General features: G+C 37.5%; 1 protein-coding gene across 7 annotated transcripts in view; it reads right to left on the bottom strand.

Moving 5' to 3' along the window:
- LOC143875440 (uncharacterized) overlaps positions 1-15,844 on the bottom strand; it is a 236,315-nt gene that overhangs the window by 76,994 nt on the left and 143,477 nt on the right. For 4 of the 7 annotated variants that reach the window (XM_077376989.1, XM_077376983.1, XM_077376984.1 and 1 more), the window contains 4 exons: positions 13,463-13,615; positions 12,968-13,111; positions 10,345-10,497; positions 9,830-9,985 (listed from right to left, as the gene is read on the bottom strand). In XM_077376989.1, coding sequence (XP_077233104.1) covers positions 9,830-9,985; positions 10,345-10,497; positions 12,968-13,111; positions 13,463-13,615 — 606 coding nt within the window. Of the gene's footprint in view, positions 1-6,488; positions 8,469-9,829; positions 9,986-10,344; positions 10,498-12,967; positions 13,112-13,462; positions 13,616-15,844 lie in introns of those variants that run through there. The other 3 variants (XM_077376987.1, XM_077376986.1, XM_077376985.1) reach the window with 3 other exon arrangements.

Genomic DNA, 15,844 nt, shown 5'->3' with positions numbered 1-15,844 from the left:
TTGCATTCCATGACTCACCTGAATCATACCCTGTTTTGCCAATCCAAGTAGCACTCCTATAATCTCGACCCGAGTTGCAGCCTTTAGTTTCCAATTTGAGTTGCACCTCTATCTTTAAGCAGGCTGCATCCAATTGGCCATATCTCATGAACCTGTCTTTTGAGTACCTTTCTCCATCCTTCCCGTTCCCTCACACTCTTCTTCATCTCTTCCATCCCTCTTTCTATCCCTTCTCCCATTCTCAAATCGTTAATTGCATGTTTAGTTATTTTGTTTGAATTTGGAACTCTTTGGAATTTGAAAGCCTTAAAGAACCTAAGAATTTTCACCTAATTGAAAAATCATAATTCAAGATCATAAATTCTAAAAATACTTGAGGTTCTAAACTTAGAGATTGCACTCTAGGTTCCCCAATAGAATCTTAGAGCCCAAACTTCACAAATATACTGAAAATGCAACTTAGGTCCATTGCATTATATCTAGGTTCATATAGCATAGGTCATTTTAAGTCAAATTAATTAATCAAATTCAACTTAAATCGAATCTCATCAAATCTCATAAAATGTCAAATCACTCATATAGGCATTTAAGCATTCTAGCTAGGCCTTTATGATCATCACTCCTGGCCCGCATGAGTCTAAACTGTGAACGGCCAAATCATTAGTAATATTTAGATTTTCCAAATAAAACTCACATTTACCCCCTTTAGTTAAAACTTAAACAACTAACGCATTTAAAAGGTAAAGTCTGACTTTTGTCAGGCAAGATCGATGCTGTACACTTCGTGCGGTACACTTTCCGATCTCGTAACCAGGTAACTTACCCAGAATTTAAATCGTAGACCAAATATACAGAGTTAATCATGGGTCCTAGATCCCTAATCTAGGTGGCGACTCTGGTCATGACTTCTCTCGCAAATTATGATTTTTATCCCAAATTTACGAGAAAAATTCAAATCCAATGGACAAAGGCGCTATCATCATAAAAACACACACCCTTATGGGACCGACCTCCGAGACGGGATCCACACATTGCTGTCTTCCTGTCCATTGTAACATACAAGAATTGACTATTTCATGTCTATTGATATGACATTCTTGTCTATGTAACATACAAGAATTTTGCTTGTAGATGTAGCTCTGTTTGGCTGCACGTAATTACCTTGTAGATTAGTGGTATAAATGTTAGTTTATTTTCAAAATAAAAGTGTTTTGAAAAGATTTTATAAAGAAAAGTGTATTTGGTTTGTAAAAGTAGGTGCTTTGGAAAGGAGGTGAAAAGTGCTTCGGGAGGATAGGCCCACATTGGAAGTTCAAAGAGTTGTTGGAGGGTATATATAGCGTTACTCACTTCTCTCTAATGTTTTGTTGCACAGTGGGTGGACCCACGAGACGGTGCAACCGCACGTGCGGCGTGGGCTGTAGGGTGGTAGTGGCACTTTTTGGCGCGCTTCGCATCATCGCTAGGAGCGATTGGAGCGTTTAAAATTTATCATATTTGATCTAGGCTGTCTAATCATTTCTGTTGATCGGTCGGATTGACCATGGATCAGTCATGTTGGTGGCCGAATGGACCATTGGATCGGTCAAGATCCCATTCAGTCGGTTTGGGCCATGATTTTGGTCATATGGGTGGTCGATATGTCGGTCCAACACGCTCCAACAGCTAATGCTTGAGCAGGTGAAATCCAAAGCGTTGGATCGTGGTGTAACAGCTAGTGGGTGATCGGGTGTGATGTGGACCGTTGGATTCTATTCCATCAAGTCCCAAAGATCAAGAGCCAAAGAGTGCAATCCGCACTGTGGATCATTTATCTAGCAGTTACGGAGGAGGATGTAGGTTTTACACAAATCACTCCTGGATTGATCTGGTCTATAGAATCATGGATGGGCGCGATCTAATGGCCAAATTTCAACTTGCATTGAAAAGGTGTCGTGTAAGGGTGCAAATAAAAAACAAAGGTTGGCAAATACTCGATAAAAAGGGCAGATTACAGCCTTTGAAACAAAATACGAAAATTACAATTGTGGGACTTGAGTTTGAGTAAATCCAAAGCCAAAATTACTCTCTTGAAAGTTTATCAACTTTGTTCTTTGCTTTCTTTTCACAAATTCCATTCTAGTGTATTGTTATCTATCTGCAGAAACAGTAACCGGTGTTTTAAATACTTGTTTATCCAAAGGTGATTCAGGGTTTGTTTCCGCTTAGTGCAAAGCGTTAACAAACATTAGATATAGACAACACTGGGCTTCATTGTATCATGGAGGCAAATTCGTGATACCCCTTGCACACTGACTGGTGGGGGCGAATATTATCTGAAGGAAAGCGACAACGTGCCTTGAAGCATCTCTTTCTTTTCTATTTCCAACCATCACCACCGACATTTTCTCCAACAATAACTAGTCAATAGGGAGGAGACAAACATTTTGATATTCCTAGAATTTACCTCCTCGAATAGCGATAAGTAGTGTTTGGTTTCCAACCTTGCAGAGTATTGGGAGGGGGTGACATTACTAGTATATAAAGGAGAGAGAGAGAGAGAGAGAGAGAGAGAGAGAGAGAGAGAGAGAGAGAGAGAGAGAGAGAGGGCATTATTCTCCAGGCTGAAATACACCTTTTCTGAGAAATTTGCCTTAAAAGTTATAAGGAGGGGACATGGATGCCATGTCACCAGACATGGAATGGAAGGTATAAGGATGTGAGATAAATGTCATGTCACTAGACATGCAATAATGAATCTTGTCTGGTAGTATCCGGAGATTTCGATGCTATATTAGCAACCAAACAAGAGATTTTGCTGATGTAGCACCCAAGTGCAAAATAAAACCCCTAAACTATCCTGGCTTTGTGCAACCAAACACACCCAAAAAGGTGGAATTTTGCTTTAAATTTCTTGGGAGCAGTGCTTTCTCTCTCTCACTGCATTGGTAATGACACCCCCTCCTTACTCCCCTACTCTCCGAGCCTATGCTGCATAACCAAAAACTTTTAACAACTATTCTCTAAGGTAATTCTAGGCAAATCCAATGCTTGTCTCCTCTATGTTGGCTACCTATTCCACTACTCTATGAGTCATGCAACCAAACAAACCCTCATAGAAAATAGCTCCACTAATTAGCACTCTTGAATTATCTAAAGAATTAGATAAACTTGCATCTATGTTAGAAATGTATTTTACTTAGCAATTCAAAGTTGTCCGTGTGGGATCTAGAAACCAAGAGAGCCAAGATAATCTCTCTATGGCATGCTACACACTCACGTGACAATCTCAATCACTCTTGGAAAACACTTCAAAATGGGATCCTGTGCCAAAAATAAAGAGATGAGAATCACCGAAGGATTTGGATATTTTTATCCTTTTTTTGATTTGTGGGGATGCACGCTCTCTCATTTTGTCTCTTGCGCACGTGTAACGATAGAGGATCTTGTGCTTTTTTCAGCACAGGATCCCGTCTTGCTAGCAACCCCCTTCACTTTTTATATTGCCTTCAACTTACCCTCACGGATGATAGTCCCAATAACTAGCATTTGGTGCATCCCATATTTTTTTTTAAGGGAAGTGATATTTTCACCCCCCAAAATTTCGGATAAAATATTAATTTTTAAATCCTTTACCAAATTTCAGCCGAATTACTGAAATTTCTGTAATTTTGGCCGAAATTTCAGCCAAAAAAAATGAAATTTCAAGTTCCTTTATCGAATTTCGGCTGAAATTTCAGTATTTCAGCTGAAATTTTGGTTTCGGTTGGAGTTGTCTTGTACCGGCTGTGGAGTAGAAGGGGGAGGGGGTATATCACTGCCCTATTGATTTGAAAATAACTTTAAGTGAACATGCATGCATAAATTACTTCCCATAATAAGGACCACTGTCCACCAATCGAGGAGCTCTTCCCACTTGGTAACCCTAGATAGTGCCAATATCATTAGCCTTCCTTAAATTATAAAAGACAAGATGAGTTCGTATAATTATCAAACATGATAGTGCCAATATCATTAGCCTTCCTTTTTTCACTCCCTTATTTTCTTTTCAAAACAAGATTGACATACAGGAGAAAGCTAAATACAATACCTTTTTACTTTGATTCTAAACCCTCTGAAAATTTCCGGCAATGGATCTAAGGATATCAATCGGCAACCAAACATATTTTTCTCTGAGAATCGCAAAGCACATCCTGCTGAAAGAAGGGACCAATCTCGTGTTTTCTCCATCATCGATCCATATCATATTGAGTCTGATCTCTGGTGGGTCGAAGGGAAAAACCCTAGAACAGTTGCTTGCCTTTTTAAGATCAGAAAGCAACGAAGAACTCAACACCCTCTCTTCTCAGCTCGTCGCTCTCATCTTCACCGACGCATCTCAGCATGGTGGGCCCCGTCTCTTTCCTTAATGGGGTTTGGGTTGAGAAATCTCTCCCTCTCAAACCCTCATTTGAAGAGATCGCTAATAAGCTTTATAAAACAGAAGCTAAGCTAGTAGATTTTCAGACCCAGGTCAGATTTTCTTTCATTTCTCTCTTAATGGTCTCGCATTTCATTCATTCTCTTTGTATTGGGGAAGCGTTAGGAACAAATGCCTTTAAATTGAGCAGAAATTACGACAATTTCTGGGTTTTTTTTTCTCGAATTTCAATATCCCACCTTGGAGAAAACACGCCAAGAATACCCATATGGGCTTTGTTGTGAATTACTTGATGAAGGGTATAAAAAAAGTAATTTTTCCCAGGAAAGATCTTTTGTTTTAGATTGTTGTTTTAAACTATTTTTAATTAGCTGCTTTAAGATTATAATATTTGGTGGGCTAGTTCTTTGCTTTGGCTTTGCAAATTTATATTGCTGTTTCCTTCTTGAAACTAGTGTTCAATTACCTGCTTTGGGAATATATTTAGGTGGGTTGATTCCATGCTTATTGCTTAGGCTTCACTAACTTGGTGTTTTCAAGATTCCAAATTTTAGATTTTATGTTGCTAGTGTTGCATTTTTTGCGATTCTTGTAGTCTTTAAGGTGTACATGTCCATATCACAGACACATATTATCTGCTAAATATTTGACATTAATAATTTAATATAAGAACATAGTTATGCTACACCTGATCAGACTAGACTGTCGAACGTATACATTTTTTAGCAGATAATACATTATTATTTAGCCTGCACAAGTTTTAAAAAAAATCTTAAGGTAGTGATCAGATGCTACGAAGCAATACCTGGTCAAAGAGTGAACTTCACCAAATTGGTGGTTGGGGGGGAGAAAGGGTATGGGGACTGGGAATTTCAAAGCTAGAGTATCGGGCTAAAATATTAGGTTGCAAGATGGGTTCTATCCCTAATACATACATAGGCCTTCCGACATGTATAGGAAGACCATACATGTCGGTAGGTAAGCTGGGATTGAACTGCCGACAGGTTATCATGTGCAGTTGTAGATATACTATAACAATTTGACCTCAACCATTTTGGCATATTTTGTGGATTTACTATGGGGTGATGATAAATTCTCACTCCCTGTAGGATGATTCACACCCTTTAACGTGAATTGACGTAAAAAAGCGTTAAAGTCTAACGCTTTTTTACGCTTTTGGACATTTTTTGTTGTCAATTCAGCTTAAAGGGGTGCGAATCATCATGCCGGGGGTGCAAATTTATCATCTCCCTTTTCTATATTCCAATGACTAAGGTAAATGATATATATCTTGATGAGTGTGTACGATGTGCCAGATAATCAGTTGATATATCTGACACATAACATCCAAATTGGATGTGGCAATCTGTGGAACATGACGAGAACAAGGTTTATAAAGCCCTATTTTACACATTTATCTTTTCTTCGTACTTAGAAAATTTTTATATGAAGAAATTGAGCTATCTTTTCTCAAATATTTGAGAAAAATAATAGCTTTCTTCCTTAGACTATTAAAAGAAAGCATCGAATTTTATTTTTTCAAACTTTCTACTTTAAAACAGAAAAACTAAATGTCAATTGTTTATTGTCTAGCACTAGATCTATCCACCCTTTGGCTGCATATTACTATTTCCTCCTCTTCTTCCACTTCCGGGTTTTATCGTAGTCGGCGGTGCAACGAGCACAATTGCAGGAAACGAAAATATAGAAACAATTATATGAGAAGAAGATGACCAAAATGGTGAACTGTGAGACACACCTCCTAGGTCAATAGTTCTTAAACTACCATTCATACAAAAATTCAAAAACTTTGTGTAATTACTTAGTAAAATGTCTGTATGTCGAAGATATCTCAGCTATCACTCTAGAGAGGATGTTCTAGTCTAAAGAGATTGCTAGGAACATCCAACACAATCTGGAAGATCCTCACAATGCAGGTGATGATTATCTAACAATAACTTATTAAAAGTTCGAGCAGTTGTTTTTTTGTGCCATCCCAACTATATAATTGTTGATATGGAGTGATCGCCACCATTGCTTTGGGTAATCTGGTTTGATCTTTATGGCCATAAGCCATTCATTGCAAAAATAGCAAATTATTGCCTTCAAGCTCAAGATAATGCTTATTATTAGTTCCAACAATCATTTTGCATTACAACTAAAGGAAAATTGTACCATTACTTGAAACAACAATTTTTCAAGTAACTATGGAATTCAGAGAGCTTCTCGGTCGACCGGTCAATATATGCATCCATAGCTCTGAAGTATTTATGCCTCCAATTTTTGTTGAGGATGAGAAAGCCGATGACTCCCCAAAATCCCAAAGCATATGACATTGCCACAAATGAGTAGAAAATCACAGGATTATCAAGAACCCTAGAATTTTTTCCCTCATCTCTAAGAGGTTGTGAATCCAAGGAGCAATTTCTTTCTAGTGGTGGTCCACAAAGATCTTGATTTCCCTCATAGCTATCCTTACCAAATGTGGTAAGGTGTTTCTCAAAAGGGATCTTACCTGATAGGTTATTGTAGGCGACAGAGAAAGCACCAAGTGAATCCAGTTGAGACAATTCATAAGGGATTCTCCCAACTAACTTGTTGTGAGAAAGATCCAAACTCTCCAAGCTTTTTAGGTTTTGAAAGAATTGTGGAAGATAGCCAGTTAGCAGGTTGTTGGAAAAATTTAATGAGCGAAGCTCTCCCAAGTCTCCTATTTGGAATGGAATATCACCCTCCAATTGATTCATGGACAAATCAATTCCAGTCATCAAGCTAAAAGGAAGGCCCTCGTAAGAGTAAGTTATACCCTTTGTGGTGAAAGAAGTTGAAGGCCTAGGATCGTAAAAGTTAGTTATGCCTTTTGTGGTGAAGGAAGGCAGAGGGAATGTAAATTTGAATTGAACATCAGAAATTTGGATTTGCTCTGTTTTTTTCCATGAACTTATATTGTTGAGACAAGAAGGTATATTTCCAGAAAAATAATTGTTGGAGAGATCCAAGGTATGGAGGTTACTTAGTTGACACAATTGTATTGGAATATGTCCTCGAAAGAAATTATGCCCTAAAAGAATTGATACCAATTTTGGTAGGGAGAATAACCAACTAGGAATAGTATCGGATAGGGTATTTTTTTGCATATCAAGAATCACCAAGTCAGTGCTATTTAACAGGCTAGATGGAATTATTCCAGTGAAGTTATTGTTGCTGACAAGTAAATATTGCAATCGTGTCAAGATAGCATCAATTGGGAGAACGTTTCCTTGCAATCTATTATTTGATACGTTTAGGTAAACCAACTGAGTGCAGTTTTTGCTGAGTTGATGTGGCATTTCTCCTGAAAGGTTGTTGCTAGATAGATCCAATATCTGTAAGTTTTTTATTTCACCCATGGATGATGGAATCCTACCTTGCAAAATATTTTTAGATAGGTTGAAGTAATTCAATTGAGGGAAGAGTGTGCCGATGTTTGTAGGAAGTGGCTCAGACAGATTGTTGTCAGAGATATCTAGAAAAACGACAGATGTTGTAGTGTTGCGGGTAGACTGAGAAATTGAGCCTTCGAACAAGTTACCGCTCAACAACAAGACCTGACATGATGTATTGTACAATAGCCAAGATGGGATGGTCCCTTTAAGAGAGTTATGACCCAAATTTAAATTGTATAAATTAAGCTGAGTTGAAATGAAGCTAGGAATGGTACGATTGCTCAGTTGGTTGAGGTTGCAATTTTCTAAACTCAAGTAATTGAGTTGAAAAGTAGGAACCCAATGTGGGTGTTGGGTTTCGACCACTAATTGCATATTGTTTGAAAGGTCAACAATTGAAAGCTGGGAGAGGTTGGCAAAACAAGAAAATGAGAACACACCCATGAACTGATTATTTGAAAGATCAATGGAGACTATCTGCGTTAGGTTGTTGAAAATGAATGAAGGAATCTCCCCTGTAAAGCGATTGTCGGAGAGATTAAGCTCTACCAGGTTATACATGCCTTCCATGCATGGATGAATACCATCCTCAATTGAATTGTTCCCAAGATCCAAGAAACTTAAGCTCCTTAGTTTGCAAATCCCTGTAAGAATAAGAGAGAGAAAATGGTGACAAAATTACATTGATGTCGCAAAATGATAATGAGGAAGCCCCGTTGTATGATTATGAGGCAAGCTAAAATTCTTCGTTGAAAAATAAGTTTCTCGTAAAATTCTATTTTTCTTTTTTTCCAATTTATTAGTGTAAATGTAAATAGTCATATTTTGGGAAATAATATTCTCACACCTTGAGTCAATGTAAGGCCTATCAAATGTATGGACAAGATCAATCAAAGGTGGGACCTCAAGACCACCAACTTCCTCCGGATGATACCGTCCTACATCAAATCTCCAAGTTGGGGTCCCATTCGCTATTTCTTCCCTTTGTCATTTTTTTGCTTATCTTCTCCATAATTTTTTTTTTATATATATTTAGTTGAATGAATTGGATAGCCAAACAATGGACCCCGCCTTACAACGAAGGCAATTGACCTATGGCCACATTTGGATACCCATGAGATTTAGATTTGGATTTCTCACATTTGCAGTTGAGATTTGGAATTGGATCAGATCCTTAGATTTCTAAAACAGCTACAACAGTGAAAAATTTTGATTTTCAAATCTGTTCTGCAAGACTTTATTTGGAAATCAATATTTGTGGCAGTTACCTTCACCCTCGCTACTCCTCGACCTTGCTGCAGCAGCAGCCACACGTCCCTCCCTCCCTCTCTACTCTCAATCGAATTCATACAGCATAAGCATGAGGATGATTGATGTATTTTGTATCCAAACTCAAATCCAAATCCAAATACAAAAACATGAGGTATCCAAACGTGGCCTAAGTGTATTTGTGTTATTTGACTTTTTTTTTTATAAAGGTAATGAATTTTATTAATACCCAAAACACAACTGCCAGGGGCAAGACGTCCCCAAAACACTAAGTATTACAAATTTACTCGATATTCAGGATAATGTTTACAATGTATGATCTCCCACCGGAGCCGCGTCCCCAATAATGGTATGTAGGGAGGTTATCATGCTTTGTCATGTGTGTAACGTTACAGTCATAATTAGTTTGGACGACAAAAATATACCTCTTGGTAGGAAAATGAAAAAACATTCCGTTATGTTTGATTACACCCCTGACCATATGTGGAACTTAATGTTGACCCTAGGCTTGATCCTAACCATGTGGATTTGATATTTCCACACTCCTTGCTATAAGATATGGCACAGTCATTGTATTGATTGTCTCTGGGTTGTGACCATTGAGATCCAAAGATCTTAAAAGAGGGGGTGGGAATATCATTTCCCATTTTCTTTATTAAATCTATAGTTCACTTTTCTTAAAACGGGTAATATGTCAGAAAAATAACAAAATCCTGTCAAAGCTATTGCCCCGTACCTGTTGAGATGGCGCCAAATGTGAATGTCAGATTATTCTGTGCTAAATCCAGATACCCCAGGAAGGAGAGGTTGCCGAGACATGATCCAAGACTTTGATCTTGAAGATTGTTACGGCTGATATCTAGATTCATGAGTCTCTTCAAGCCACATAAACCTACAAGAAAAATGATGAAGACATAAAAACCCATAACCCATTTCATTTATTGCTAAACAACAAATTGCTCTCAATGCAAGGGACAAATCTCAAAGTTTTATATTACTTATATGAAAAATGCTAACAAGATCACCCTTAGATATTTTTGTCCTATTGATCAATATTTGGGCCCACTTGTGCCAAGTGGACATGATCAATTCTGTTGATTTTGCGGACAGCCAAGGGCCCACTTGTGCTATAACAAGAGAGTATTATATGCATCATCTTTTCATTGAAATTATGAGATAAGTGAAAGTGAAGAGAAAAACTACTTTAACCGTCATCATTTCTGATGAGAAAATAATATTGCCACTCCGTACCTGTTGACATGCCACGTGGATTTCTAAGATGATTATATAATAAATATAAATCCTCCAGGGACGAAAGGTTTCCTAGACATGATGGAAGACTTCGATCATCAAGTTGGTTAGCAATGAGATTTAGAGTCTTGAGTCTTTTCAAGCTCCATAAACCTACAAGAAAATGATGAAGACAAAAACATATGAGCACATTTCATTTATTACCCAAAAACCAAATTCCTTTCAATGCAAAGGAAAAAAATCAGATTTTTATATTACTTAAAAGAAAAAAGCTAAGAAAGTGATTCTCAGGCCTTGTTTTCTTTTGGATAGACTTATGAGTGTCCGTTTGGAGTGACACTTGGGTTTTTAGAGATCCAAAGCAATGCTAACGAAATAAACGGATTAGATCAATCAAAGGTGTGACTCTCATGACCACCAATAAATGGACCCACTTTCCATTTCTTCCCCTTTTATTCCCTTTTTCTTTTTTCTTTTTTTGCATAATTTGTCCAAGAATAAAATTCTTTTTAATAGCATGAGTTGAATGACATGGATAACCAAAAAATGGACCCCACCTCACAACAAAAGCATGTTGTTTTATCTCAAACCGAATAGACAATTGAAGGAAGGAAAATTTGTTACTTTTGCAAAGAGACATGATACTAGGGTCTTTAACCAACCCTCATTTTTAAGGTTTCCGAAAAAAAAAATTTAACTTTGTATTATTATATTTTCATAGCCTACATGATAAAAAGTCATTATCATCCATGAAGACATATCACTTCCTGTGCCTGCCACTTGTGCCCTGTGGATGTGATCTGTTTTGTTAACAAACTGGCGAACACAAACCTGGCCCATTATTGTTTGTCTAACCTTGATTGAATGATCCTAACACTTGAGTATTAGGATTCGTTAAGGTTTTCCCTATCAGAAGCTAAAGCTTTGATTATTTATAGCAGTTAATTGGGTGAATGGGATGCCCATTAGGTACCGGACTAGAACAATATGGGTTTTCCTCATCATGTTTCACCAGATCAATGATCCCGATTCCACACCCTTGTCTCTTTGTATGACATGAGGTTGACCATAGGCTTGATCGTAAGATTCAATCCAAACTCTTTCATAAGAAAAATAATGGGGCTTTACCACAAACAAAGCAGCACTGGTAGGGTTACCTTCCTTCCCTTCTAGAGGAACTCTACCTATCGTAATTTGAGGTTTTGTTTGAGCGATGTTCTATTTAAGGATCAGTCACAAAAGGCTAACCTGCTAATTTTCTCTTATAAATGCAATACCTCAATTATATGAAGTCTACTATAGGGTATGTCCTCCTACTTATGTGGAAGGAGGGAAATCTCATCTCATAGAAAACATGAAGCATTAGTGTCAGATCTTTTCTTCTAGTATTGAGGCAGAGATTACAAGACTGCGATACAGGCACTATGGTTGCAGAATTTTATGACAGGGCTTGGAGTCGTGCACTCATATCTCTAGGCTATATGTTATTTATTGGGATAATGCTACAGTAGGTTTCTTTTCTAAGGAGAAAGAAGAGTGACAATGACAATAAGCATAATTACTTAAAGTATCATACTGTTAGGGATCATCATTTCCGTATTAAGTACATATAGACTGTGATGATAGTTACATACCAAGGTACAAAAAAGGCTTCCATACATATCACATAAGGGGCATGTAGAGCACATGGGATTGATTAGTTCCGTTAGGCCCTGTTTTTTTTTAATGCCAAATGTGAATGGTCCCCATTTGTTTCATTTAGGCTCTGTGCATGGGAATTTCAGAGTTCATTGTTGAGAACTTGAGATACTTGATCGCGTGAAGGGTCATCATGTACCGTTCCATCTTGTAAGGAGATCATGCAACTTGAGATTTTTTATTTTCTCCCCTTATACTTTCATAAGATTTCTTGTGTTGGTGTTTTCTTTGCATTTTTTTGTGGGTGCTTGTAATAAATTTTCACTAGTTCAAAAAAAAAGAAGGTAAAAGACAGCTTCTAAGTCCTAGAAGGGCCTCTGTGCTACGGAGAATAACTTAACAAAAATATTTAGGGAGGTTGTTATGCTGTGTCATGTGTGTAAGGTTACAGTCATAATTATTTTTTAAGACAAAAATATCCCTCTTCTTAGGAAAATGGAATAACATTATGTTAGGAGATACTAACCAATCAAGCCTTGTTTTAAGGATCCTACTAAAAGAAGCTAAAGCTTTGATATTTAGAGGCCTTAATCTGACAAATGGGATCTCAGTTAGGCATAAGACTTGGACAATATGGGTTGCCTCATGATGGTCAACTTGATCAACGGTCTTGATTACATCCCTGACCATATGTGGAACTTATTGTTGACCCTAGGCTTCATCCTAACCATGACCACTCAAAGTAATAACATAATTAGTCCTGTAAACATGTGGAGATGATATAACTATAAGATATGGCCCACCCATTGTATTGGTTGTCTCTGTGTCGTGACTTGTGAGATCCAAAGATCTTAAAAGAGGGGGTGGGAATATCATTTCCCATTTTCTTTATTAAATCTATAGTTTACTTTTCTTAAAGTGGGAACCATCAACTATGTCAGAAAAATAACAAAATCCTGTCAAAAAATGTCAGATTGCCACGTACCTGTTGATATGAATGTCAGATTATTCTCTGATAAATCCAGATCTACCAGGGAGGAGAGGTTGCCTAGACATGATGCAAGACTTTGATCGTGAAGATTGTTACGGCTGATATATAGATTCGTGAGTCTCTTCAAGCCACATAAACCTACAAGAAAAATGATGAAGACATAAAAACCCATAACCCATTTCATTTATTGCTAAACAACAAGTTGCTCTCAATGCAAGGGAGAAATCTCAAAGTTTTATATTACTTATATGAAAAATGCTAACAAAATCACCCTTAGATATTTTTTTCCTATTAATCACTATTTGGGCCCACTTGTGCCATGATCAATTCTGTTGATTTTGCGGACAGCCAAGGGCCCACTTGTGCTATAACAAGAGAGTATTATATGCATCATCTTTTCATTGAAATTATTAGATAAGTGAAAGTGAAGAGAAAAACTACTTTAACCATCATCATTTCGGATGAGAAAATACTATTGCCACTCCGTACCTGTTGACATGCCACGTGGATTTCTAAGATTATTAAATGATAAATCTAAATCTTCCAGGGACGAAAGGTTTCCTAGACATGATGGAAGACTTCGATCATCAAGTTGATTATCCCTGAGTTCTAGAGTCTTCAGTCTTTTCAAGCTGCATAAACCTACCAGAAAATGATGAAGACAAAAACATATGAGCACATTTCATTTATTACCCAAAAAACAAATTCCTCTCAATGCAAAGGAAAAATCAATGCTCCTCCACTGTAAGTATTCTATACCTGTCTAGGCTAAAATTCTCGATAGGTTTGGAATCTGGATGTTCCCAGTCATATTGTCGATCTCGTCGGTTCTTGATTTTTTGCGCCTTGGCCTAGGAAAGGCTGTTTTTATGGAAGTTCATTCTCTTGGCCGCATTCTGGGGATTATGGATGGAATGGAATGCTCATGTAATCAATCATGGTCAGAAGCGCACCCTCATTTGAGAGGATTATGTTGCTTACAATTTATTTCCCTTGCTTTAAATTATATTCAGGAACAAATATCAGGCGATGTTGGGCGAGGTTGTATTTTCATGAGTTGGATCGAAAGGTGTTAATGGCTCCCAGATGGTCCCCACACCCTGGTTGTTTGAAGCTAAATTCTGATGGTTCTAGCTTTGGCAACCCGAGCCCGATCGGCATCGGCGGCCTTATTAGAGACAAGACTGGTGATACTAAGCGAGCCTTCTCTGGGCCGTTTGGTATCAAGGAATCTAACAAAGCGGAAGTGAGGACTGATTTCGAAGGCATCAAACCGGTGGCATGGTTTTAAATTTTGGCTGAAATTTCGGATTTCGGCCAAGACCGAAACGAAATTCACAATGAGTCATTTGTTTTACACGATTTCATTGAAATTCCAAAATTTCACTGAAATTTTGAAATTTCACTGAAATTTTGAAATTTCATTTTCATGCCTATTTACAAGATTTCCACCGAAATATTAAATATTCCCATCGAAATTTTAAAGACGTCCACCAAAATTTCCATAGAAATTGTCAAAAAGTCCACCAAATTTGCAAAAATTTTGTAAGCCCAATGGTTCAACGATCACCCCTGCTTTGATTGATCCCAAACCCAAATTGATTGAAATTTATAATCTAATGATTTGCTTGCTAGTACTGTTGATTAAGTTAAGGTTAGTATGAGATTACTCCACAAGCAACTCAAATGGAAAGCCTCATGACAAGCACGTCAAGGAGTGACAAAGACCTTCTTCTTTGGTCGATCATATTTCCTCCATTGAGAGTTTTATAGTTTTCCATTGAATTTATTCACAAAAAAAAAATAAAAAAAAATAGAGCATCGCATTGCTTTGCCTCCATTGTTTTTTTTCCCTTAGACCATACCCGGAAAACTATTCCCGTCACACGAACTGTAGATTATTAGGATACTTGAGGAATTCTCTATGTTTTCATGAGAGTTAGAGTTATTGAGATTTAGCAATTGGAGGAGAGCCTCACTGTTTGATTCCACATCCTTGAGTGTTCTTTTTCTCCTTGTTCTAGACATGCAATCCGTTCGCTCCTCTCTGCCTTCATTGTTGGACTTCATATCTGAGATCTTTCCTCATAAAGATCTAATAGATCAAAATAGAAAATGCATGAATCTATTCATGTTTTTCATGAAATTTCGAAAGCCTTCTTTGAACAGAATTGAAATGGGGAAAGGAATCATCTAGGAGGCAATGAAACCACTATGTTGTTACACTACTTCATGACAGATCATTCGTCTTTGGGAAAACTGATCATTCATCTTAATGGAATACAGAGTGCTAACTGTTAACAACAAGTATTGTGGATCCTATACTTGTTATCATCTTACATCTCTACTGTTAAAGTATAAAAGATAAATAACGCCTTTCTCCAATAGCTTAAGCTTTTGGAGAAGTTGGCAAGTCAACATGGTATTAGAGCCAAAGGTTTCGAGTTCAAACCTCCCGGATAGCGAAAATCCACATGCAATGGTCGGCCCAAAGTGGGACCACATGTGCCACGTGTTTGCCAAGTGGGCCACATGTGCGGGGGAGTGTTAAAGTATAAAAGATAAATAACGCCTTTCTCCAATAGCTTAAGCTTTTGGAGAAGTTGATAAGTCAACATCTACAAAACAACAAATCCACTTGATCTTGAAGGATTTAACTTTTGTTTCTTATATTCTACAAGAACACAGAAACAGAGTACCACCGGCACTCTGTTTTTGAGAAAATTCTATGCTTTCTGGTTGTTCGATCCAAACACTGGTATTTGAGTATTGGTATTGCTGAACCTTTGATCCATTTTGAGGTGGAATGAGAAAAGACATCGTGCTATGTTATCGTGGAAATCAACTATGTGGAGTTTGAGTTGCCATCTG

The sequence above is a fragment of the Tasmannia lanceolata genome, unplaced genomic scaffold (genome assembly GCF_043159265.1).
Source record: "Tasmannia lanceolata isolate RefF3 unplaced genomic scaffold, GAP_Taslan_0.1 ptg000004l, whole genome shotgun sequence".
In the NCBI taxonomy this organism is placed as follows: domain Eukaryota; kingdom Viridiplantae; phylum Streptophyta; class Magnoliopsida; order Canellales; family Winteraceae; genus Tasmannia; species Tasmannia lanceolata.
The sequence above is the reverse complement of the archived record's forward strand: the minus strand, read 5'-3'. Positions and strand labels throughout refer to the sequence as shown.